The following is a 25,576-nucleotide window of genomic DNA, read 5'->3' as shown; positions in this document are numbered from 1 at the left end:
GGGACGCGCCCTGTCTCCGAACCCACCCCTCCTGTCGCAGAGCCTGCCTGGTGGAGAGGAGGCAGCAGGTGTACCGAGAAGAGAGAGGAAGAGACCATGGAAGAGGCTCTGAGGTCTGCTGCTTTCACCCAGGTAACCCGCGGAGGCCCCGGTCGGACGCAGGAAGATGGCCCGCCTCCAGCTGGAGTGGGGGCCCGGGTTGGGGCGCCGCCGCTTGCCCCCGGGAAGGCGTCCCAGCTGCGCACCGCGCCCAGGGCCCGGCACGGACCCGCCTCCCCGCCTCTGACCCACCCAAGCCAGGCGCTCGCCTCACCCTCCCACTGTCCCCCAAACTCTCGCGGGGCGGCCCCACTCCCCGCCCCACCCTGCTCCCCTCCGTGGGGCCCGAGCCCGGCCACCCCGGACCCCAGCGTTGGCCCGAGCGTCTCCGCAGAGAGGCCAGCGCCCGGCCGCCCCAGCCGGGAGGCCCGTCCTCGCGCCCATCCGTCGACCCGCGTCCGGGGTCCCGGAGGGCCAGGTGGGACCGCACGGGCGACACCCCGCCCCGCGGAGCCGTGTGGCCCTGGGGCCAGCGCCGACCCGCCTTGTAAGGCAGGGTCCGCGCTCTGACGGCCTCAGTGCGCCAGGCAGCCCGGGAGGGAGGGGGCGGGGCGGAGCCGCCAAGAGAGTGCGGGGCGGGCCTGGGGGGGGCGGGTCCGAGAGGGGGCCAGTGGGGGCTTGGGGGCGGGTCCTGGGACGGGTTCTCCAATGGGAGCGCGGGGAGGGCAGGGCGTGGGGCGGACCGGGCGCGGAAACTGGGAGCCAGGGGGCGCGCCGGCGGGTCTGGGGGCGGGTCTGAGGCCGGGGGCGGAGCCGGCGGGCTGGGAGCTGCGGCGCGAGCGCAGGCAGGGTACCGGGTCGCTCGCGCGCGAGTCGCGGAGGCGCCGCCGCTGCAGTCGCCGCATCTCCGAGGTAAGGGGCCGCGGGGCTCCGTCCCGGGGCGCGGCGCGCAGGCCTCCCTGCTCCTCCTGCCACCTGCGCCCGCAGGCCGGGGCGCGCTACCCATTCCCGGCGCCCGCCCGCGCCCCTTCCCCGAGGCCCAGTGCGTCCGTGCGCCCCGCGCCCCGGAGCTGCCGGCTATCCGCGCGGCGCTCGGGCCCCCGTGGTTGCGTCCGGGCGCGGGTTTGGGGACGCGGGGGCGCGGGCTGGAGCGACCGGAGATGAAAAGGACAGGTTTATAATTGGGCCCTAAATGAGGCGCTTTGGCCTTTCTTCGCGTCGGTGCGTAACGCGACAGTGGAAGCCCCTTGCAGCCCCTTCCCTCTCCGTGTCCTGCTACATAAACACCGTTCACACGCCCAGGCCTGGGGTGGCGGCTGCCAGCGAGACGGCGGGACATTAGGGCTTAGAGGGTTTGAAATGAAGCCAGTCATACAGCACGAATTTTAGGAGACCCAGGGCCACAGAAAGGGCCGTTTGTGTCCACGGGCCGAGAATGTACGTGATCCTCTGGCGAGAACTCGGCCGCCCCTCTCGGTCCGGCATTAACGTCGCCATATCGGTGCAGGTGAGAGGGTCAGGCCTACACTTGGCAAATCCAGAAGCATCCCCGGAGGGGTGTTCTGTTTTCTTATCGCATGTGGGCACAGAACCCGGCAATCAAGATAAAGAGGTTGGCTGCCAGTGTATTTTTTCCACACGCCCCTGGGGACCAGTGCCCCGCCCTTGAAGGAGGATCCAGAGAAGCCCTTTATTCTGCGGTTTCAGTTATGTAAATGAAGCCTTGAAATGAGGTGGGAAGAAAACCTTCTCTGTGACTGCTGTGTTGATAGGCGTTTTGTGCTCTCTGATGATGGGACACTTTTTAGGCTAAGCTGGCTATACTGTCATCCGTCTGTGTATTTACTGGCTAATTCATCTGACGTTTATAAACGATAAAAGACCTAGCTCCCATGGCCCCCACCACCACCTCCCAGGACTCCCTGTGGCCAGTCTCTCAGGGAGGGTGTGCTGGGGGTGGCCTCCCCAGGGCCTGGGCCAGCCCCTGCCGCCTAGGAGGTGATCAGTAAACCCTGACCCGAGCTCCAAGTGCACTAGGACCACATCCGGGATGGAGCGATGGGGCTGGGGAGGGAGAGCTTGGAGCGGGCAGGAAAGGGGGGAGGGGCGGGGCCTTGGGACAGGCGCCTTGCGAGTGCCTTAAACTGGACTCCATGATGCCTCCTCTGGCACCAGCCCCTGTTCCCACCACATGGTTGGAATCCCAGGGCTCAGTGATGAGCGATGGGGGAAGGGGGTACTGGTGAATTTCCTGGGGGCATCTGCAAAATGTGTGCCACGCAAGGGTTCGTGTGTTTTCCTGGGGAAAGGGCCTCCACGACTTCCGGAAGGATCTGTGACTCAGAAAGGTACCCTAATTTATGTACTACATTAAAAAATTCTTCTCCATCTTTTTGGAATGACGAAGTGGTGGAGATTAGAGGAAGCTGTGTTGGCCGAATTCTTATCTCCTCGGCGTTGTTTGGCTGAGATCTTCGTGAACCCTTTGAAGCTGCAATAAATAAGCTGTCTTAAGGATATACAAGGTTATAGATGCTCATTGTGGGAAATGTGCAAATCACGGGAGAATTTCGTAAAGAAAATTAAAATCACTCGTCACTGGTTGAGGATTAAGAGAAAACCTTTGAGCAGCCAAACTGTCCTTCGGGGCCGCGTCCTCGTGGCTTCCCTCCCTGGTGGGCAGTGGAGCCGCTCCCTGCAGAAGAGGCTGAGAATTAGAAGCTTCCTCAGGGAGAGGCCTGCTGGCTTAGCGCCAGGGCTATTTATAGCTGGTGATGTTGCTGTGAGGCCAGAGGAGCACGTACGGGAGACGCCATCTGGGGCTACTGGGGCCATGAGGCACAGCCCCCACTGCACCTTGAAGTATCAGGGCCTCCCTGGGTCAGGAGGTCCGTGTTCTGGGCCCAGCCTGGCACCATCTGGAAACCACCCCAGACCGAGGGTGCTGGGCACCGTGCAGAGGCCACCTGAGCCCAAAACCCTGGACCAGATAGATGCTGGGATTAGGCAGGAGAATTGACACGCGCCCAACTCCTACTGCTTCAGCAGCAGGTGTTTCCTGGGCAGGAAGGTGGGGAGCTGCCTGGGGGGGGGCCCAGCGGCATCTGGGGCTCAGACGTGGTCTCCAGCGCCCCGTGTGGGCTCGCCGCCCTCTTCAGCCCCTCCTGGGGAGACCAGCCTCCTCTCTGGGTGGGGAGGTAACCACGGTGTCACAACCCATGGAGTCCCCAAAGCCGGCACCCCCAGAGCCCACAGCGACCCACCACGAGCCCCAGCTCAGCAGAGCCTCTTCGGAGGGGGAGCGTCCTCAGCCGTATCCACATGGCAGCTCCTGGAAACGGCTTTGATTGGCCCTGCTGGGGTGACAGGGGAGGGTGCGGCTTCTGTGATCTGCAGCCCCCGAGAAGGGCGTATGGGGGAGGGGCAGCTCCCCACAGGGACGGGCACGCTGTCTCCAACCTCGTTTGCTGACAGGGAAGCAAGGCTGCTTTGAGCTTGCAGATTCCCCTTTAACTGTACGGGACGTGCAGTGACGTGCAGTGAAGCTCAATTGTAATGTAATGTATAAGTGTCCAAATGTAGGACCTTCTTTGGTGAAGAAATGTAGAAAGTCTTTCACGGGGTGTGAGGAAATGATGGTGCTCTGAGTTCGGTACCAAGCCCAAGTGTGTCCTGCGACCCCCCCATCAGCAGGGGGAGCGTGGGCTCACCCTCCGAAGAGCACGTTCGTGCCCACTTTTCCTTTTCTTAATCAGATTTGTGAAAGGGAAGGACTGGTCCTTACCTTTTCTCAAGCCTAAAAGTTGAGAACACCTGGACCCCTTTCCTGCCCATCGCCTTGTGTCCCACGGCACAGTGTCCCCCTGTGTCCCCAGCATGTCCCGTGTCCAGTTGTCCCAGCACCGTCTCCCCTCTTTGGGCCACATTCCCAAGGTCTCATCCTGTAACCCTGTTGCACCCATTTGTTCAACAGGCATCAGGTGCCAGGTGAGCCCGGCCAGGTCAGCCCCGGGAAGCTCTCGCTCCAGTGGAAATGTCACAAAAGCCAGCATCCTCCGGGGGCCTCGTTCAGGCCTCACACTCCCACTGCCTCTGGGTGCGGGGGGCCGTGGGCCTCGGAGCCTGGGAAGGCGGTTGCCGCAGCTCATCTGGGCCTCGTCTCCCCCGCCCTGGCCCTGCTGGCTGCTCGGCCCCCAGGCCTCCGGAGGTCCCGAGGCCGCGCCTTCTTCCTCCTGCCAGGGCTTGTGGCTGCCCCCCCGCCCGTTCCTGGGGAGGGGCTCTGCTTTTGCTGTGGTTTTCCTACCTGACCCTGCTCCCCCCGCCTCCGGTTTAGTGTTTAGCCTTCCTACCTCAGAGCACTGCTCTGCCGTGCTGGCGCGTTTCGGGCAGTACCGCGTGGAGCCGGCGCACGCTCCGCTCCGTGAACCCGTCACCGTCCGCCGATCCCTTGTGTGGGCCACGGGCCTTGGGGTTATTTCCATCCTCTGGCGTGGCTGCCTGGAGCCCCCGTGCGTGTTCCTCGGAGAACACGCGCGAATGTTTCTGCTGGGCCCTCGGCGCCCCGTCTTAGCCGATGGGACCGGCGGCTCCCCGGAGTTGAAGCCCCTTGGCGGCCGCGCTCCACAGCCGCCGGCAGCGGGCAGGGCGCAGTGGCCTCCTGGCGGGTGGCCGTCTGGAGGGTGCGTGCCAGCGCCTGCGTTTCAGGCCAAGGCAACGAAGCCGGGCGTCCCCGCCGGTGCCTGGGTGTCTGGATGTGCCGGGCCTGCTCGAGTCCCTCGCCCGTTTCTCTAGAGCTGCCTCTTTCTGGTGGATCCGCAGGGCTCCTTCTAGACTCTGGAGACGGCAATGTAAGAGACAGCTGCCTTTTCACTCCTTAGTGCTGTATCTTCCGATGAATGGAAGTTCTGAGTTTTAATCTGGTACCATTTAAGAGTCTTTTCCTTTAGGGGTAGTGGGTTTTGTGTCCTGTGTAGAGAGTCTTTCCCACCCAGGACATCAGATACTCTCAAGCATCCCCTTCCTGAGGCTTCATGATTTTGCCATTCCCGCTTCAATCTGTACCTGAATTAATTTCCATTTTTCTCCATGTGTCTGTTCAGTCAGCCCGTCTTCTTTTGTTGAAAAAGTTTTCCTCCCCGCTTTTCCTGCAGGACCACCTTTGTTGTCCACACTGTCTCTGCACCTGTGCGGGTGGACTGGAGGCTCTCTTCTGCCCGGTGGTTTATTTTCTGTCCTTGTACCAGGACCACACGCCACACTGGCTTCCTTTCCAGAACTTTCCAGCGAGTCTCGAAACCGCTGGGCAAACCCTCCCCCTGTTCTTCCTTCAAGATCGCTGGTTAATTCATGGTTCTTCGCCTTTTCGTGTGTATTTTACATTCAGCTTGTCTCGCTACCCAGACATAAACAGTGTTCGAATTTTTATTTGGATTAAATTAAAACTGTGCATGAATTTAGGGGTAATGGACATCTTTGTATTTCAGACTTAATCCATGTTCATAATACCACTGTTCTTTGAATAACGCTTCATGGTCTCTGTGTCGACGGTCTTGCACATCTTTTGTTAAATTTATTCCTAGGTAATTCATACTTCCTCACTTTTTTTTAAATGGTATATTTCTAAATACCTTTTATCGTCTGGTTTTGCTGCTACATTTTTGCATGTTGACCACGTATCCAGAACCCTTGCTAAACTCGCTTCGATTCTAATAGTTTTCCTGGGATCCCTTTGGATTTCGTATGTACGCAGTCATAGCAATGCAAATAATGCCAGTTTTATTTCTTCCTTCCTATGTTTATATCATATTTATTTCCTTTCCTTATCTTACCACACTGACGCAGTGAGTAGAAGTGGTGATAGCAGGCAAGCGTCTCTCTCTTACTCCAGTTTGAAAAGAAAACTTTTCAATATTCAAAGTGTGATGACTCTGTAGCTTTTCGTAGGTACCCATTATCAAATTAAGGCATTTATTTCCTTTTCTAACTTGCTAAGAATTTTTACGGTGAATAAATGCTGAAATCCATCAAATGCTTTGGCTGCATTTATTAAGCGGATAATATGATTTTCGCTTTGTATTGTGTTATGTGATGAATTCTATTAAGTTACTGTTAAACGAACCTTGCACTCCTGGCGTAAACCAAACCTGATTATAAGGTATTGATCCTTCTTACCTATTACTGGATTCAGTTTGTTGATATGTTGGTTAGGGTTTTTGTATCTGTGTTTGTAAGTGAGATTGGCGTAGATTTTTCTGTTCTTGTAACGCCCTTGTCAGGTGTTGGTACCGGGATTATTTTAGCCAGAAGGAGTCGGGGTGGCGTGTTTCATCTTTTACTCTTCTCTGGAAGAATTTTGTAAGACTGACACTGTTTCTTCTTTCAATGTAAGGAAGAATCTGCTGGTGAAGTCATCCAGGCCTGGGGTTTTCTTTGTGAGAAGGGTTTTAAATAAGAATTCAAACCCTCAATAATTATAAGAATCAGTAATAAATACAAGAGCAATGATAAGAACATATTTCTTCTTGTTACTGTTTGGTAAAATGGCTTTTGTTTTCTTTTTAGGAATTTGTTTCATTTAAATTATCAAACATGTTGGTCTAAAATTGTTTATAATATTCTCTTATTATATTTTAATCCCTTAATATCTGTAGAGCTTGTAGGGATGTCCTCATTTTCCATTCTGATATTGGATACTTTTGACTTTCCCTTTTTTTTACTTGATTAACGTCCCCAGTATTTATCAATTTTATCAGTGTTTGCAAGGCATTAACTTTCGATGTCGTTGGTCCTCTGTATTATAGATTCGTTTTCTTTTTTATTAATTTTTACTCTTATCTTCATTGTTTCTAACGCCTTTGTCCTTGATTTGCTGAGGTTTTTTCCTGACTTCTTAGATGTCAGCTTACCTCACATGTGATGGTGTACCCACATACGATTTTCCTGTGTGTGTACACCATGCACACGCACATAGGTATGTACATGTGCGCGCACACACGCATTTCCACCACGTCTGGCTGTTTTCTTTCTTTCTTTCTGATCCACGAGTTCATTAATCTGCTCTGCTGTGAAACCCATCCACTGAGTTCTGAATTCTAGTTACCGTGCTTTCTAGGGCTAGAATTTCTAAGGTGTTCTTTTTTCAGATCTGCCTCCTGCATCCTTACAGCTCCCGTTCTTTGTGGGAATTCCTCATCTTGTCCTTTTCTTCTTTGCACACGGCGCGCACTGCCCACTTCTTCTTTGCACACGGTGCACGTAGTTACTTTGAGCTCAGTGTCTGATTGAGCTCCAGTAACTGGAACCTCTCGTCGTTTCTGCTTCCTGTTGTTTCTGCAAGTTCTTGGCACTTGTTCCCCCTCTTGGGCCTGCTGTTTTTTTTAATCATGTGTGTATTGTGTTTTTCCGTCTCCAGTGGCCGTCTCCTCCTCAGGAGTGCTTGTGTGTGTCCTGCCGGTGTTTGGGGCACCAGCGATCCAGATCCCTGCATCCACGCTGGGGCTTGAGGGGAGCCGGCCTGACCGCCGCTGACTCCCGGCACCCGTCCGTCCACCCCCAGGGCAGGGCTGGTCTGTTCAGGGTGCCCTGCCCTCCCGGCTGGGGGGCCTGGGGCTTTTCAGTCCCCGTGGTTGGTGGGAAGCCTCCCAGCTGTCTGGCGGGGGCGGGGAGTGAGGGCTGGGCTGCAGGCCACTTCGGAGACCCTCGGGCTGCCTCTGGCTTTGCGCCTCACACCTGTGCCGGCTGCTGTCCTCTTCGGCTGCTTGGGGGTAGGAGAGGCTTCGCGGCCCGCAGGCGACGCTGTCCCCCACCTGCCAGCCGTCAGACCCAGGCAGTGGCCCTTCCCCGCAGGCCCCTCTGCTCTTCCTGGCCCTGCGGTTGGCTTCCCCGGGCCCCGGCCTGCCCTCCACGCTGTGGGCTCCTGAGAGGCCTGGCGCCAGGACCTGCCGTGCGGGCACGTGGTGACCGCAGGGTGCCTGCCGTCGGGGAGAGGCCAGGCCATCCGCGGGCAGCTCCACGTTCCTGGAGCTAACAGACTTCCTGTTGAGGGTCTCATGTGCACGCCAGCTCGAGGCCAGACCCTGTCTGCGGGGAGTGCCCTCTGCCCGCTCTCGCCTCTGGGTTCTGTGCCGCCGCCCAGGCTTCGCGTCTCTGGGCCTTTGCAGGCGCTTTTCTCTGGGGCAGGGACCCCCTTCTGGTGTCCCTGCTGTGTGCGGGTCCTGGGGCTGCTGTGACAAAGGACCACAGACTTTTCAATGAAAACTACAGAAATGTGTCCTCTTCCAGTTCTGAGTCCAGACTCCCAGTCCGAGATTGAGGTGTCGCGGGGCCGCGCTCCCTCCAGAGGCACCAGGGAGGGTCCCTCCTGCCTCTTCCAGCTCCCGGGGCTCCGGGCATCCCTGGGCTTGTGGCGATGTCCCTCCCGTCTTGGCCTCCGTCTTCACGTGGCTTCTCTGTGTCTGTGTGTCTCCTCTTCCTTCCCTTGTAAGGACACCTGTCAATGGACTTAGGGCCACCCTGGTCCAGAGTGGACCCATCTCGAGATCGTTAGTTTGATGGTGTCTGCAGAGACCCTTCTTCCAAACAAGGTTCCTCCACCTTGCGAGGACGTGGACACACCTGGCTCGGGGCCACCATTCACCCATTACACGTGCCCTGCACAGGGCCCGCCTGACCCCAGGTTGGCTGCAGATGCCGTGTTCTTGGATTTTGTAAGAAACATTCTGACAAACAGTAGAGACCGGCCCTGGGACCGGGGGACTGGGGGGCCCAGGATATGGTTCCTGGGAGGCCAAGGGTCCCAACGGAGTGAGTCCCCCGAGAAGCCCCAGCTTCGTGGTGACCCAGAGAAGTTCCTGCTGTCCGCATCAGTTCTTCTGAGGGGCTGGGGTGGCAAACCTGTCCTGGCCCCTTACTCCCCCCGCCCCCGTCCCCTCCCCCGCCAGCCCGACCAGCAGGAGCCCCGAGGAGGCCCGAGGGTGCGGCTCCCACGGTGATCTCACTGCAGGACGGTGCGGGACGCAGGATGGCCACGGCCCCCAGGAAGGCACCCGCTCAGCTACCCACCTTCTTCCCTCTCGTCCCAGAGAAACTGCGTTTGACTTGGGCGCAGGGGACAGTGTGGCTGTGACTATGGTTCCCAGGCTGCCCTGAGGGATGGCCTAGCCTCAGTGCAGGAGGTCCCAACCCCACGGGCCTTTCCGGGCCTACGGCCTGAAGCGTGTGACCCGGGACCGAGTGGCATCTTGCTTGGACGGTGTGGCCGCTCGTCCCGTCCTGTCGGGGGCCCTGCAGGGACTGTGAAAGGCAGCGCCGAGGCGGCAGGGCTGCCTCCACGCCTGAGACTCCTGGGACCGTCTGCTCTGCGGGGCAGGCACTCAGAGACCGCTTTGTGCCCGCCTGGGAGGCTCCCGCTGCCTGGGACGAGTGGTCATTCACATCGAGTGCTGGGCAGCCGAGGAGTGGTGGCCGTATTATGGTTAAAATGTGAACAGTTGCCAAAGGGCTGTGTTGTGTTCTAAGGGACTCTGGAATAAAGAGGCAGAGCTGCGGGCCGGCGGCCCAGGGGTGTGCAGGCCCGACGCCTCTGTTCCCGCTCGCGCTCTTCACTCGGAGGCTGTGCCTCTTCCAGGGGCTGCACCGAGGGCGAAGCTGGACCCCGACCTGGGGGCCTGAGCCCTGGTGGACGGAGGGGAGGAGGGGGAGGCGACGGCATCCATCCCCCCCGGCTTCTGGCCGCTTGGTCTTTTGCATCTTCTGTCCTAACCCTCACCCGCCCACCTCATCTTGGCTGCGCGGGTACAGCGCGCCCACCCGGCAGGGGTCAAGGAGGTTCTCCCCGGGACCGGCTGACCAGGCGCCCTGGCCTCCTGTGCGGCCCCGGAGCAGCTGTGCCTGGGACTTACCTGGGGGCTGCTGCAGTTATGCCCTCGCCCCTTCCGTCCGCATCAGTCCTGGGACCGGGCCCGGTGGGCTGAGCCGTCCGAAGGGGCTGGGCTGCCCTGGGAGGCGCCTGCTTCCCCTGCACTCTCTCCTCCTCTCCTTCCCGCACTTGGCGCAGAGCCTCTGGGCTGCCTCCGCGCATCCGGCGGCATCCGGCGAGCGGCGTTCTGTGGCCAGGCCCCTGCACAGCCGAGGTCAGGTGCGCTCAGCAGACTGTCAGCCCGGTCAGCGTCAGGCGCTCCGTCGAGGTCCAAGGAGGGCTAGTTTGTCAGATGCTCGGGAACCTGGCATTTCCAGGGCCCGTGTGGTTCTTGCGTGGAAGCGGGGTCTCAGCTGGACCCCAGGCCTCGGTATCACATCAGCAGGCGCAGCCACGGCTCAGGGACTTGGGCTCTTGGCCCTGGTGGAGGGTGCCGCCCCTGGGCCCAGCTTGATGTAGACATCTGGAGGGCGCTGGCATCATGCCGGCCCTGAGAGCGCAGGAGGGCGGCACGTGGGGCGGGCCGACGGGGCTGAGGACCAGGGACGCCTGAGGAGCTCGAGAGCCCAGGGCTCCCACCGCGGCTCGCGGCTCCAGAAGATTCCTTGCGGCGTCCGCTGTCCCGGGAGCCGTTTCCCACCTGCGGGCCGGTCTCCTGGTCCCGAGCAGCCTCTAGGACGAGGTCGGTGACAAGAACCCCAGTCGAGCCCTAGTGCATCGTCAGCGACACCCCCAGGGCGCCCCGGCGGCCACAGCGCGCTGAGGCCTCTGGACCCCCCGGCTCCCTGACCCTTCAAGTAGGGGGCTCGCCAGTGGGGTGGCTGTGTTGCGGGGAGGTCCCGGACTTGGGGTGCGATGCCCGGTGACCCGGCAGAGCCTGTGGTGGGGTCCGGGCGCCGTGGCCGGGCCGTGTCCCGCGTTTCCCCCGTGCCGCCGGCCCAGCTCGCTCAGCGTGAGGTGGAGCAGGGTTCTGAGTTCCGGGAGGTTTGGCGTCAAGGAGGCCGGCGGGACGGGGCCTGAGGCCTGAGCAGCGCCCCCTCAGGGCCTGGGAGGTGGGGAGTCCCCTGTGCGGGTCCCAGCTCTCCGACATGCGCATCCTGTGGCCCACATCCTGCCCCCCAGAAGCACGCCACCCCCGAGCCCCCACCCCAGGCCGCCCTCCAGCGAGCCTTGGCCATCCTGGTGCACTCAACACCCGCCCGGAGCTTCGGGCCCAGAGGACCCAGGAGGTGGAAGGGGCCCCGGGGGCTGGAAGGCACCTGGATCCCAAGGGGCAAGATGCTTGAGGCCTGGTCCGATCGCAGGAAGTGTCTGCAGGTAGGGTGTAGATTATGGGCAGTATGAGGAGGGGCATTGGGAACGAGGGGCTGAGAGCTGGTTTGGGGGAGCAGGGGTTGGAGGTGCGTTCACACCTACGGAAGCAGGAACACACACTCCACCTTTAGTCTCAGTGCAGACCTGTGTTCTGCTCAAGGAAGGGGAACCAGGAGAGGCAGAGTTGCTGTTGCCTTTAAAACAACACCGGGCCCAGCTTACATTTACACCTGGCCCAGCTCACATGCACACGTGGGCCAGCTCACATGCACACCTGGCTCAGCGCACATACACACCTGGCCCTGCCCACATGCACACGTGGCCCAGCTCACATGCACACCTCGCCCTGCTCACATGCACACCTGGCCCAGCTCACAGACACACCTGGCCATCTCACAGGCACACCTGGCCCAGCTCGCACACCTGGCCCAGCTCACAGACACACCTGGCCATCTCACAGGCACACCCGGCCCAGCTCACAGGCACACCCGGCCCAGCTCACAGGCACACCCGGCCCAGCTCACAGATACACCCGGGCCAGCTCACAGGCACACCCCTCACTGGCACACCCGGGCCAGCTCACAGGCACATCCGGCCCAGCTCACATGCACACCCGGCCCAGCTCACAGACACACCCGGCCCAGCTCACAGACACACCCGGGCCATCTCACAGGCACACCCGGGCCATCTCACAGGCACACCCGGCCCATCTCACAGGCACACCCGGCCCAGCTCACATGCAACCCGGCCCAGCTCACAGGCACACCCGGCCCTGCTCACAGGCACACCCGGCCCAGCTCACAGGCACACCCGGCCCAGCTCACAGGCACACCTGGCCCAGCTCACAGGCACATCTGGCCCAGCTAACAGGCACACCTGGCCCAGCTCACAGGCACACCCGGCCCAGCTCACAGGCACACCCGGCCCAGCTCACAGGCACACCTGGCCCTGTTGCAGGCACACCCGGCCCAGCACACAGGCACACCCGGCCCTGTTGCAGGCACACCTGGCCCAGCTCACAGGCACACCCGGCCCAGCTCACATGCACACCCGGCCCAGCTCACAGGCACACCTGGCCCAGCTCACAGGCACACCCGGGCCATCTCACAGGCACACCCGGGCCATCTCACAGGCACACCCGGCCCAGCTCACAGGCACACCTGGCCCAGCTCACATGCACACCTGGTCCAGCTCACAGGCACACCTGGCCCAGCTCACAGGCACACCCAGGCCATCTCACAGGCACACCCGGCCCAGCTCACAGACACACCCGGCCCAGCTCACAGATACACCCGGCCCAGCTCACTGATACACCGGGCCCAGCTCACAGGCACACCCGGCCCAGCTCACAGACCCACCCGGCCCAGTTCACAGGCACACCCGGCCCAGCTCACAGGCACACCTGGCCCAGCACACAGGCACACCTGGCCCAGCTCACAGACACACCTGGCCCTGTTGCAGGCACATTGCTAACATGGATTCCCAGCTCTCCTGGCCGGGGGCGCTGTGTGCTGATGGCGCGCGGAAGCTGTGACTGTGGCATGTAGGGTCTGTCCTGGGTCGCCTTTCCTATAGGCTTTTCTTCAGACAGTCGCGTCTTAAGGGCCTTGCCAGGGAGAATCATTCTGGAGACACAGGCCTCGTGGCGCCTTTTTGGGGTGCAGACAGCCTGTGAGGGGCTGGTGGGCCAGGGGATCACGTGGTGTCTGAAGACAGCTGGGCCCCCGTGGTGGGATGGTCCCTGGAGCCTGGTGGACACTCTGGGGCAGGCATCCCCAGGTCCGCCCGTCCTGCATCTCCTTCCTCTCTGGTCTGTGAGCCCACCTTGCAGCTGCCCTGCTCTCTCCAAACCCTCATTTGAAAATGCAAATCGGTAATGCAGTCCATCCCCACACCCGCCGTGAATCCCTCATCAGTTCCCAACTCCGGAGCCCGCGGGGTCAGCCGTGCCTCAGCAGGGCCTGGCCAGGTGACACTCACACAGTTTCTCCACCTCACCTGCCCACCCACCTGTTCCTCCTACCTCTGGCCCGGGTCCCACCCCGGGGACCAGCTGCTGACAAGCGTCACGTGGAGGGAGCAGGGCTGGAGCCCGCGGGGCCTCCGGCTTGCCGCGTCCACAGCCAGCCACAGTGACGCCTGGTCACGAGGTGCAGGCCCACACGTGGGTACTGTTCGTCCTCGATGTCTCCAACATCGGCTGCTCCCCCCACCGTCTTGCTTCTCCCCACAACAGGAAGTCACCTTGGAGAGCTTCCCATCTGCGTGTAGGGTCTCACTCCTGTTGTTTTTGTTAAAGTAATTTTCAAGTTACTTTATTAAGCTACAAACGTGGAGCCCAGGATGGAGAGCTGGCTCCTGGAGCTCATCACCACATCCCCAGTCGTGTCCCCCTGCCCTGAGCCCCGGGGTCCTGGACCGTCCTCACCAGCCACTGAGCCTCTTGAGCTGCACTGCCTTTTCTGTTTGGGGAACTTGTAGGTCCTGAGTTCAGCAGGGCCCTGCTCGGGACCCCCACAATGCCAGGTTGCCCACTTCCCCCCGCTGACCACTAGCCATGACTCTGGGGGTGGGTGTTGGTGCTCAGCTCCCGGCTCCCCAGAGCTGCTGGAGGTGGAGGGGTCTTCTCAGCCCCGTGGGGACCCGGGCCCAGCTTTGGGCATTCACTGGGCTCCTGACGCCATCAGCCACCCCCCCAACATGAGCCCCCCTACCCTGGGCCCGGGCCGCAGCCCCCCGGCCCTCGGAGTCTCCGCAGACCCCTGCTCTCGCCTGGGGCTTCCCTCTCCTACTAGACGTCTGTTCGGCCCCCTGGGTGGGGGGCACCCTGGTCAGCAGGCCGGGCGCTGAGGTGGGCGCAGCAGTGTGACCGTTCTGGATCCCTTCCCCGAGGATGGTGTCACCCCACCGATGCCCGGGAACGTGTCACTCGAGGAGCCCCCAGGAGGCTGGCTCATGCCTCCCTGTGCTGGAGGCTTTGACTGTCGGGGACTTGGCGGCCAGGGCGCCGGGGCTGGAGGGGCCTCGCCGTGTCCTGCAGCAGATGGACGCTTTGTCCCTGGCAGGCCACAGCCCCTGTCCGCGGGCAGCGGGGGCCTTGGGCAGCCGCCCGCAAAAGCAGGTGACCTCTCGCTGCTTCCTCCCAGTAGCATGGCTGACAGCAGGCCCAAGCCCCCCAAGCCCGCCAACAAGACGCCCCCCAAGTCCCCAGGGGACCCCGCGAAGGACAAGGCAGCCAAGAGGCTGTCACTGGAGTCGGAGGGTGCCAGTGAGGGGGCAGCCGCCGCGGGCCCAGAGCTCAGCGCCCTGGAGGAGGCCTTCCGGAGGTTTGCGGTGCACGGGGACACCAGGGCCACCGGGAAGGAGATGCATGGCAAGAACTGGTCCAAGCTGTGCAGGGACTGCCAGGTGATCGACGGCAGGAACGTGACCATCACCGACGTGGACATCGTCTTCAGCAAGATCAAGTACGTGTGCGCCTGGGACCAGGGGGGTGGGAGCGGGGCCCCGCGTTCTCTCGGGCGGCCAGGAGGCGACGCTTCAGGACGCCGTCCCCGCCCGGAAGAAGATGCCCGGGAGTTTGAACCAGAACACGCCCCAGTGGGGCCGGGAGCCCAGGTCAGGGACGCTGCCGCAGCCTGAGGGGTCTCAGGTGGCAGAGCCCGGCCCGTGGGGGGCTGCTGGGGGCAGGGGCACGGGCCGGGAGGTGGGCGTCTGTGGCGCCGCTCCCCTCAGCTCTGGGGGACGTTCGCGTGTGAAGAGCGGGGGTGACGAACGGTGGGCACCGTGTGCTTGTCCGTGTGTGTGTCTGCACGCGTGTGCACACGGGCTCGGGCGTGTGGTCCGGGCATCGACACGCCCCCTCCCCCTTCTCCTGCCCTTCACACCCTGTGACCACACCTTGAGAACAGCAACAGCGTCCCCGAGGCATCACGGAGACTCGCACACACGTGCACGTGCATGCACACACAGGTAGAACTCAGGTCTCCACTCTGCCGGTCGCGGCTCACCCGGAGGACAGACGCCCTGGACAGGCCCTGGAGACCCCGTGCGTGGAGGCACACGGGCCCTCCTGCGCCCCGGGAGAGGGAGCCCCGTCTGGTTCCGGTCCCGCTCTGGACGGCAGGACGCTGCTCAGACACTCAGGGAGGAGGCTTGGCCCCTGGCGCCCAGGCACTACGGGGGCCCCACCTCAGAGCCCGGCTGCTCTGGGCCCCAGGGTCTCTGCCTCGGCTCGCTGGGCGCGGGCCGGCGCGGGAAGTGGGCGGCTGCGGCCCCGGCCCGGCCAGGGGTCGTGGTCAAGACAGAGTGAAGACCAGCCTGTGGCTACTCCCCCTCTGCCCTCCTGGACCTGAACTCCCTGTGGGGTCCCTGTGACCTGTGTCCCACTTGGGAGAGCCTGTTCTGGGGGAGGGTCCCCCGGACCTCCCAGCTGTGCAGCGGGGGACCTTTCCCTTGGGAACGGAGAGGGAGACAGTGCTCCCTGGGGGGGCCTCGGGGGGTGGTGCCCTGAGTCGGGTCGTGGGGTCCTGCAGGACAGGCTGGGAGCCACCGCTGGGGGACCGGGTCTGAGGAGCGTGGGGCGCGCGGGTCGTGGGACCGCGGCCGCTGCAGGTGGCAGCCGCGGCAGAAGCGCCTCAGCTCCGGGAGCCGTGGGCGCGGAAGCGCACGGGTCGCCGACGGCGACGGCTGTTGCTGTTTGGGGCGGTTGCCATGGCGCCGCAGCCCTGCCGCCAGCGCGGTATCTGCAGCCTCTGTTTAGGCCCGTCGTCATGGGAGCGCTTGTTTGTTTGCGTGTTACTATGTGTTAAGTTTTAAACAGGCTTCTCGCAGCTCTTCCCCAGGCCTTGATTGAAGACTGCTGTCTCCGGGACCAGGGCTGCCCCCGGCCCCGCCCCCCGGCCCCAGGGCGGGAGGAATTAACTCAGGACCCCGTTCCCATAAGTCCCGCCGGGGGGTCTGTGGGCCGCAGGGTCCCCTGCGTGTGTGCCCAGGCGGGAAGGCCAGAGGCGGAGGGGGGCTCTGCTGGCCTTCCTGGCCCCCACTCGCCGGCTTCCTGGCCAATGGTGGCGTTTCCCGTGACTCTGGAGCCCTGTCTGGGCTGCAGGTTAGGAGCACGCACGCCGGGGCGGGGACGCGGGCCATTCTTGCCGCACGGGCTGCGGAGGGAACCTTCTGAAGCGCAGAGCTCGGCGCATCGGTGCAGAGACCCAGGCCGGGCGGGATGCCTCGGGAGCGGCGGGCAGAGCCGGGTGCGCTGTGCGGCCCCGGGCACGCCAGCGGGGCCCAGCGCCCGCTCAGGGCCTGACGCCCGCCCCTGCCCTGCCCCTCCCCGCAGCCTGGTGGGTGAGGCTGCGGCATTCGGGGCCCTGGTCCCAGCACGTGCTTCCAGCTGTGGCGTTGGGGGTCTCACAGTGTCCTCCGCGGGGGCCTCTCCCGGCCTCCCGAAGCTGTGCAGGGCATCCAGCGGCTTCTGCCCTGGCCTCCTTGGGGCCTGCCTGGCGTGTCTACAGAGGGCCAAGGCTTGGGGGGCAGGAATCGGGCAATTCCGCCCATGCTGGCTCCTCAAACCGCTGATATCGGTGTTGGACGCCAGTGCACACAGGCCTTTTGATGACCTTCCCCAAACACCCAGAAGTGGTTTCAATGACCTCAAGTGCATCTGTCCCCAGAACCCATCCCTGAGCCTCCAGCCTGCGTTAGGCCCTCGCGAAGTCAGGAGGAACTTAGGACGCTCTTTCCTGCTTGGGGAGTAGCCGACTGTTGGGGTCACAGCTGCCCTTCAGGCGGCCGGCCTGGAGGCCTCCAGACATGGGTGTCAGCAGCCTCCTTCCAGGTTGCCAGCAGCGTGGTCCCTGGGGCCCAGGAGCAGGGGGCTGGCGTCTGCCCGCTCCCAAGGCCTGGTACCAGACGTGTGGGCAGCTGCCACATCACACTGCATCCTCACACGGCATCCAGGTCCTCCAGACAGCGCTCCCGTGGCAACCCGCACAGCCCCGCTGGCCCAGGGTCTGATGGGAATATCCCGGAGGCTCCCTCCTCTGACCCTCGTTGGTGCCTGAGTCTCCCCCTCCAGATCCCACTTCCTGCTCTCTGGACAGGTCACCCAGGTCCCAGCTTCTGCTGCTCAGGGGAGCCTGGGAGTCAGCTTTCTCCAGCCCCCAAGTGGCATGTTATCTGTGGTCCAGAGGGGGCCCCTTGCTCCGTCCTAGGACATGTTAGCCAAAGTCCAGCTGCCTTCATGACGCTGGCCCTGGAGACACAGACCTCTGTCCTCGGAGGGCTGCGCTGCCCACCCTACCCCCCACCCCGCCCAGATCCCTGGCATCGAGTGCCCCTGGTGAACTTCGGGAGTGGCCGGGCTCAGCCCTCTGCCTGCCCTGTGTTGGGCCTGGAGGTCTGGGGACACAGGGCCTGGGAAGCACAAGCCACGGGGCCTCGTGTGTGACCAGTGACCCCATTACTGCTGGGCCAGCTTTCTAGCAGAACAACAGCCTTCTGAGCAGGGCACTGGTTGGCCCCAGCGCTGAGCCAGAGGAGGGGGGGTCTGGTAGGGGGACCCCCTCCAGTTCTGTGCGCTCTGGAGAACAGGCTCCCTGTGTGTGGGGAGCCGTGTAAAGTGATCACGTGTCTCCAGGGAAGAGGCTGGCAGTGTCATTCGAGAACTCCCCAGGGACTGCTTCCAGCGGGGGCCACGGGGCCCCCTGGGGAAAGCTCCCTGCCAGCCCAGCCCGGGCTCTGAGACCCTGCCTGGCGGTCACGGTGGGGACACGTGGGGACACCCGGCCCCGCCAGGTGGAGCAGGCAGGTCAGCGCCCTGGGCCCGCACGCCCACTCCACGTGAATGCGGCCTCTGATGGAGGCCCCGTCGGCCACGCCCCCGCCCCCAGCCCGAGTGACTCACACTGGTGGTGCCTGGTGCCCCAGCGGCCGGTCACCAGGCTGGCAGTCAGGCCTGGCGTCCGTGAATAGAGACAGGAGCGCCTTGGACAACCCAGGACAAACAAGCGGGGCCCCGCAGCCGTCGCGGGTCAGCAACCAGCAGGGATGCCAGGCTCCCCGCCCCGACAAGGCCAGGACCACGCTGCCCGGGACAGCTGGGCCAAGGGATCCCCCCGGCCCAGCCCACGGACCTCAGAGCCGCTGTGGCGTCGCAGCCAGGCTTTGAGGGGTGGAACCCACCGCCGGACACGGGGGCTCTGATGAGGCCTGCGGTGCAGGTGCCCCTCCCGACAGCCGTCCAGGCCTCTCGGGCTCCGCTCACCACCCGCCACGTGGCCTCGCTGGTGCACGACTCGGTCGTCCTCCCCATGGCCCCTGCGGCTGTGTCCTCCCTCCGCTGTCTCCCGACCCTGGGCTGGCTGGTCAGCACGTCCCGTGTCCGCAGGCTCACGTGTCAAGTGCCTGTGAGTCCCGGCATGCACAGGGGACGTCCTGAGGCATGTTTATCGCTTACCGCTGGGCTGTTGGAGTCCTGGTGACTGAACAGAACCCACGAATAGGAGAGCAATACACACGCACAGGTTTACGTGCGAGTGAGACCCAGGAGGGGTCGCGGGGTTGTGCGTGGGCTGCCAGCCCACCTCTGGGGGATGCTGCCGCCTGCACCCTTCCACACCGTGGTGTCCTTTTATCTGGCTTACTTCCACTGTCCCAGTGGGTGTGCGGCAGGGCCACATCCCGGTTTAACCTGATTTCCCCGGTGCCCAGTGACGTGGAGCGTCCTTCACGGGCTGGTTTGCACTTGTAGATCTTTGACAAAGTGTCCGGTTCAAATATTTTGCCCAACTTTTGTTTTTTTTTTTTGGAGTACGCGGGCCTCTCACTGCTGTGGCCTCTCCCGTTGCCGAGCACAGGCTCAGGACGCGCAGGCTCAGCGGCCATGGCTCACGGGCCCAGCCGCTCCGCGGCATGTGGGATCTTCCTGGACCGGGGCACGAACCTGTGTCCCCTGCATCGGCAGGTGGACTCTCAACCACTGCGCCACCAGGGAAGCCCTTGCCCAACTTTTTACATTGGGTTTTTTTCTTGTTGTTGAGGTATGAGTTCTTTGTGTATTTCCGATACAAGTCCTTTATCAGATTTCTCCATCTGTGACTTGCCTTTTACTTCTCTTAACAGTATCTTTTGAAGAGCATGGTTTTAAAATTTTTGGTCAAGTCCAGTTCATTGTTTTTCTTTTATTGGCTGTTTCTGGGGGGTCGTTCCTGAGAAAATCTTTGCCTAAGCCAGGGTCACGAAGAGTTTCACTGGGATACTTATCCAGAAGTTGGATGGTTCGGGGTCTATGAGAAATGCAGGACTGTGGGCCAGTTGAGTTAACCTCGTAGACGGCGTGGGGCACAGGCCAGGCCCTTTCCTCTGTGCAGAGCCTCCGGCCGCTGAAAGGACAGTTCCACCTGCACTCATTGGCTTATGCAACCTTGTCAAAAACCCTTACACGTGGCCTGTTTCTGACTGTCCTGTGGCCGCTCTGCGGCCGTCCCTGTGGCTTTGCGGCCGGTGCTGACGTGGGGGCAGCGCCCTCCCACTCTGCCCTCGCCTCTCCAGCCGGTCCCCTGGGTGCCGTCGGCTGCACTGTCTCGACCCCTTGGCTTCTGCAGGCAGCCTTTCTGTTGGTCCCCGGGCACCTCCCCCCACCTCCTCTTACTGTAGAACATTGACAGCCTCACCGGATGGATTAGCTGGGGAAGATCCAAAGTGGCAGAAGTGTTTTTCAGTTAAAATTCGTAGAGAGCAAGAGCCAGTCTAGAGCCATTTTGAAATTGTGAGAATGGACTTCCCTGGTGGCACAGTGGTTGGGAATCCGCCTGCTAACGCAGGGGACATGGGTTCGAGCCATGGTCCGGGAAGATCCCACATGCCGCGGAGCAGCTGAGCCCGTGCGCCACAACTACTGAGTCCACGCGCCTGGAGCCCGTGCTCCACAATGGGGGAGGCCATTGCAATGAGAAGCCCCCGCTCACCACCGCAACTAGAGAAAGCCCGCGTGAAGCAACGCAGCCAGACAGGGAGGGAGGGAGGAGAAAGAAATTGCGAGAATGACCTACCAGGTCCCGGGCAGCCGTGGGATGCCTCCGGGGGAGGAGCTGCTCCCGGGTCCCGGCTGTGCCCCAGCCCGCCCAGTGCTGGTCAGGCCCCGGCCACGGGGAGGCGGCCCCCAGTCCTGTCCCTGAGTGGGGACCGTGCCCCCCACCCCCTGGCGACCCCGCGCAGGCCGGTGGCCGCAGCCAGGACTGCAGCTGCCTCTGTGCCACGGGATCTGACGTGCTTTTCACCCTGACTTTCCCTCTGATGGAGGCCACACGCTCGCCCGCTTTAGAACCAGACCTCGATGTGTTTTGATGTCAGTCGTTCATAAAGGACGTGCTTCCTTTCAACTTTGTTCCAAGACGATTTATATTTGCTGCCATTGCCGATGGCAACCGACTATTGGGTGCAACGCTGCAGACCAGGGCGGGGCAGGGGCACGTTCTGTGTTTTAATGGCAGACTCGCTCTGGGCTGTGGCAAAGAGGTGGGGTGAGGGGTCCCCCGATGTCAGCGGGGCCCTGGGTGGGGCGCGGGTCCCAGCCCAGTGACTGCTCAGCGCCTCCTCCCCTGCCTGGGCCCGGTGGGCGCCCCCTGAGCCCCCTCTCCCTGCAGGGGCAAGTCCTGCAGGACCATCTCATTCGAGCAGTTCAAGGAGGCACTGGAGGAGCTGGCCAAGAAGAGATTCAAAGACAAGAGCAGCGAGGAGGCCGTCCGAGAGGTGCACCGGCTCATCGAGGGCAAGGCCCCCATCATCTCGGGGGTGACGGTGAGTGCGGCGGGCGGGTCTCGGGAAGGAGGCAGAAGCGTGGTTCTCGGGCGCCGGCGGCCCCCGTCCGCGGTCTGGGCCCCTGGGCTGGACTCGCCCTGGCGGCTTCCCTAACCTCGTTCCCCGCTCTCTTGCAGAAAGCCATCTCCTCGCCCACCGTGTCGCGGCTCACGGACACCACCAAGTTCACGGGCTCCCACAAGGAGCGCTTCGACCCGTCGGGCAGGGGCAAGGGCAGGGCGGGCCGCGTGGACCTGGTGGACGAGTCGGGCTACGTGCCGGGCTACAAGCACGCCGGCACCTACGACCAGAAGGTGCAGGGGGGCAAGTAGCCGGCGGGGCCTTCTCCCGTCGTCCGGTCCCCCACCGCCTCACACTTCGTTACATTCCTGTGCTTTGCAGGCAGGACTCGGACCCGGGGCTGGGCGGCCGCGGAGGCTCCAGGCCTGCCTCCCTCCCACCCGGGCCCGCACTCCCCTCCACCCCAGCTTTGGCCCCGACTCACCTTTCCTAACACACCTGCCTCGTGCCCGCCAGGAAGTGGGCAGATGGCCCTTTCCAAAGTGTCTCTCGGGGCCAGACCACACTGGCCACTGGTTTGCAGCAAAGGGGGCGTTTTAAAGGAGCTGGTGGGCAGACCCTGTCGGGGCGGTGTTGACCCGCAAGCGCCAAGGCACCAACCAGCAGCACCGATAAAGCAGAGGGAGCCCCAGACAGGGCACCGTGGGGCCCGGAGAGCACCACGGAGGTGTGGGAGGCGGGCATCACAGTGCACGCTTGCACACCCAGCACACAAACACACCCACGCATGCACACACACACACTGCGCACACACCGCGCACGCACGCACGCACACGCGCTCAGACGCACAAACCGACCGCCAGGTCTGCGTTGAGGGCGGGCGCCGAGCTGAGGGCTGCCGTGCAAAGGAAGAAGCCTCTGTCGACCAAAGTGACTCCAAGTGTGACGTCACAAGATTTTAAAATGGAAACTAAGGGCAGTTCATTTCACGTCTCTGAGAAGAAATAGGAAACAGTGATGCATGTTTATTCTCAGAACGGCTCAGGGAAGACTTAGAATATCCCGTCTCTGTGACTCCCTCCCAGCGGCCCCTGTGTCCCCGCCCCGACCCGGGAAGACCCCGGGGGCCCTGGGCTAGAGGCTTCGGGTAGTGCGACGGCTCTCTCCTTGTTCCTCTGGCCTCTCTGGAGCCTCCGTGAGCGGCCTGCCCTGTCCTCCCCGCTCAGGAGTGCAGAAACCGCAGGGCAGGACCAGGCCAGGGGAGGGCCCGAGGCCGGTAGCATCTGCGGGGTTTGGTTTCTCTGAGACGCCGGGGTGGGGGTGGGGCTCCTGCTGTCACAGTGGGCCCTTGGCGGTGTGTCCCTTTGCATGGACATGGCCACAGCCCGGCGTGTAACCCTCTGGACCCTGTGGTCCTGGTTTCGGTCCCGGGGAAAGCCCATGGCAGCCCCCAGGGATTGCTTTCCGGGCACCCAACCACCCTGCCACTATCTGTCCTGTGTCCAGCGCAGCAGGCCGGTGAGGACACACGGCCTGGCCCACGGCACAGGTGGCCGTGAGAAAGGCCAGCACTGCCACGGCAGGCACGTTGGTCACAGCTGGACCTGGGACACCTGCCCACCCACAGAGGGGCTCAGGCCAGCGCTCCCAGCCGACAGGGCCCCTCGCACGGGGGGCTCCCCCGGGATGGCGGGGGGCTCCCCCGGGATGGTGGTGGCCTCTGCGGGCAGCTTCGTCTTGAGGCACCTCACCGCGCGATCACCCAGGAAGTGACGGAGCACAGGCATCCGGGGCACACTGCGAAGATGTGAATCGCTGTCATCTAGGAAGTTTCTAAAACTTGGGGATCCGAAGCTGCCCGGCCAGGCCCCCAATCCGCCACCAGGAAACAGGCCCGAGGGCTAGGGGAAGGCAGGCAGGAGGCCGGCCCCGCCCCGGGCTCCTCTCCTCCCTCCAGAGGCAAGAGTCACCTGGGGAATCGCGTCTGCAGAGAACTCTGAACGTGCAGAGTGTTTGTGGGCACTAAGCTGATCACAGATGGCAAAGCCCGTGTTCCAGTGCCAGCCGGTTCCTCTCTGTGGACTCGGGACAGGACTCCTCCCCAGACCCATCCTCTGCCCAGCCGCCGTGGGTCTCCGCCTGCCTGACAGCCCAGCGCCCCGCACAGCCGTCCCGCGGCAGGACACGGGTCCAGCCCTCCCAGCCGGTCAGGGGCTGGCCTGCCCAGGAGCAGACGGGAGGCGGACTGAGCAGAAGAAGCCACGCCAGTGGCGTCCTGGGACGCTTCCTCACGCTGCCCCCCGCCCTGGGGCCAACGCCACCCGCAGCAGGAAACCCATCTTCCCGATGGCTACGGCGGCACCTCCCCCTTGGGTTAAGGAAAGTCTAGCGCACACAGCTGCCCCCGCCCCGGCCCCGCGCTCGCGGGCTCCCGAGCTGCGGAGGCCGAGGCGTCTGGCTGGGTCTCAGGTGTCCCCAGCCCGCCTGAGGCCTCCTTCCCAAAGGGTAGCCCTGGAAACACATCTCCCCACTCAGGGCAGGAGGAAGCGGTGGCCCCCTCCCCGTCGGCTCCGTCACGGCATCTGTGTGTAGCCCAAACACAGCACGGCGCTCGGGCTCCAAGCTCTGCACAGACACACGTGCCTCCCTCAGGCTCTGGGTGCTGTGGACAAACAGGCAGGTGTGCGCCTTCGCTGCATGTTCTATGCAACACCCATTCGCTTCTACTAACTGTGGTTAACTAGAAACTACGTGTCTCTCTGTGAACGAAGGAAACTGCACAGCAAGCCCAGCAGGAAGCAGGGGCCCATGGTCAGGGTGCACCACGCTGACAGCGCCGAGCGCCGGGACAGCAGAGCGAGCGTTGGAGGACATCGTGCCACAGTACTTATTTATTTCTATTTAATGCTGTAGGATGAGCACCTAGGCGGTGGTCAGTTCACCAGAATTGAAGTTCAAATTACGTACGTTTAAAATATAGGAAGAGATCTATATTTATACTGGAGTATTTTTACACCTCGAGTATCCTCAGTCTTAAGGTTTGAGGCCAATGAAAGTTACAGTCAGGAAGAGGCACGGGGAGCTCCAGCGGCACCGCCTAAGCTGCGCTACGTCCACGCCCCAGTGGCCGAGAGCTCAGGGCAGGCCGAGGCGTCCCTCTGAAGCACCCAGCGGACAGAGGCTCACACACCCGAAGCCTGGGCCTGCTCAGCCACCGGCTGCCGCGGATCAAGCCTCAACGGCACACGGCCCTGCCGCGCACCGCGCACCGCCCGTGGCTGCTTCTGTGGCTACGCCGGCGGCAGGGAGATCGGTCACAGACGCCACGGCCCACGAACCCTGCAACAGCCACTGCCTGGACCTTTAGGGGAGGCTGCTGCTGCTGTCCCCACCCCTGAGGACCCAGCAGGCTCCCTCCTCTGGGAATGTTCCCGCGCGAGCTGGCACACCCCGTCCCACAGTGCACGCAGGTGGGGACACCACTGTCACCTGTTCCGTCCACTCAGGTTGACAATTCAGCTGTACTGTGAAGTCACCACAAGGCTAGCATGTCCTTGGAACTCTGACCCTCAGTAGCTTCCCTCTGCTGACTGACTACTGAGCCCTCCGTGAAATCCCGTGGCTCGGGTGTGGCCTTTGTCCGTGGGAGTGGAGAGTGTGGCCAGTGGTGGCCCCGGGCACTCCTGGGAGGTGGTCGCCCTGCACTTTGAGATGCTTTAGTTAACTTTCTCTCTTCCCCAAACCAAGCCAAACAACAAAGGAGATGCACATAACTCAAACTTGAAAGGGATCATATGCTACTAGTTTGTACTAAGTTTTTTTCAGGAAAGGGAAATAAATGTATATATAGATGCGATCTATTTTTGCACTGTTTTCTTACTGTTAGGGAGCGATGAGGGCATCACTTTGCAGTGTGATGGGACAAGCAGTGTGGACGTCACGGGTGCTCTGACTCAGAACCACACTCACCAGGAACTCTGGGGGCGTCTGTAGGGCCGAGGTGTGGTGTCACCTGTCAGTTGCGGGGCAAGGCCTGGCTTGCAAACCTGTGGTGAAACAGCCCCTGTCTGTCTGCAAACCTCCTCGTGTGTTCCCTGTTGTTAACACTGTGTCAGATTGGTAAAGTGACAAATAAAGGTGTTGAATCGTGGGTCTGTGGTCCTTAAATGCGCTGTGTGCACGGGCAGTCGCGTGGGCACTACGGTAACACGGACACACCCAGGGGAGGCTGCAGCTTACGGGAGCGCCAGCCGCCCTCCAGGTGCGAGGCCGGGAGTGGGATCTGGACACAAACCACATCACGGACGCCCACATCAGCCCTGAAAACGGGGATGACGCCATCAAAACTGACATAAAATGAGGACGTTTTTAGACCATGATGGGGAGACTCGTGCCAGCAGGTGAGAAAGGAAATTGTAAACGCAGAGAGTGATTAGAGACGGAGAGTGAGATGTGAGAGAGAAGTGGGCAAACAATAAATAACTACAG

At 62.3% G+C, this 25,576-nt stretch overlaps 1 protein-coding gene across 2 annotated transcripts; it reads left to right on the top strand.

Moving 5' to 3' along the window:
* Positions 1-866: 866 nt before the first annotated feature.
* TPPP (tubulin polymerization promoting protein) lies at positions 867-25,238 on the top strand. 2 transcript variants are annotated; one of them, XM_027125415.1, is made up of 4 exons: positions 867-951; positions 14,419-14,736; positions 20,914-21,067; positions 21,205-25,238. In XM_027125415.1, the coding sequence occupies exons 2-4, from the start codon at positions 14,420-14,422 to the stop codon at positions 21,397-21,399; spliced, it is 666 nt and encodes a 221-aa protein (XP_026981216.1). In that variant the 5' UTR covers positions 867-951; position 14,419; the 3' UTR covers positions 21,400-25,238. The 2 variants fall into 2 exon arrangements, with proteins under 2 accessions (XP_026981216.1, XP_026981215.1); XM_027125414.1 differs by lacking the exon at positions 867-951 and having other exon boundaries at positions 12,599-14,736.
* The last annotated feature ends 338 nt before the right edge of the window (positions 25,239-25,576 follow it).

The sequence above is a fragment of the Aethalodelphis obliquidens genome, unplaced genomic scaffold (assembly GCF_003676395.1).
Source record: "Aethalodelphis obliquidens isolate GAN/ISIS:26980383/991018 unplaced genomic scaffold, ASM367639v1 scaffold29, whole genome shotgun sequence".
Taxonomy (NCBI): Eukaryota; Metazoa; Chordata; class Mammalia; order Artiodactyla; family Delphinidae; genus Aethalodelphis; species Aethalodelphis obliquidens.
This window is presented reverse-complemented; position numbering and strand designations above follow the sequence as displayed.

Coding starts and splice junctions, on each gene's coding strand:
- TPPP (XM_027125414.1), top strand. CDS start 14,180: ATGCCCGGGAACGTGTCACTCGAGGAGCCCCCAGGAGGCTGGCTCATG. Junction 14,737..20,913: donor ATCGTCTTCAGCAAGATCAA/GTACGTGTGCGC, acceptor CTCTCCCTGCAG/GGGCAAGTCCTGCAGGACCA. Junction 21,068..21,204: donor CCATCATCTCGGGGGTGACG/GTGAGTGCGGCG, acceptor GCTCTCTTGCAG/AAAGCCATCTCCTCGCCCAC.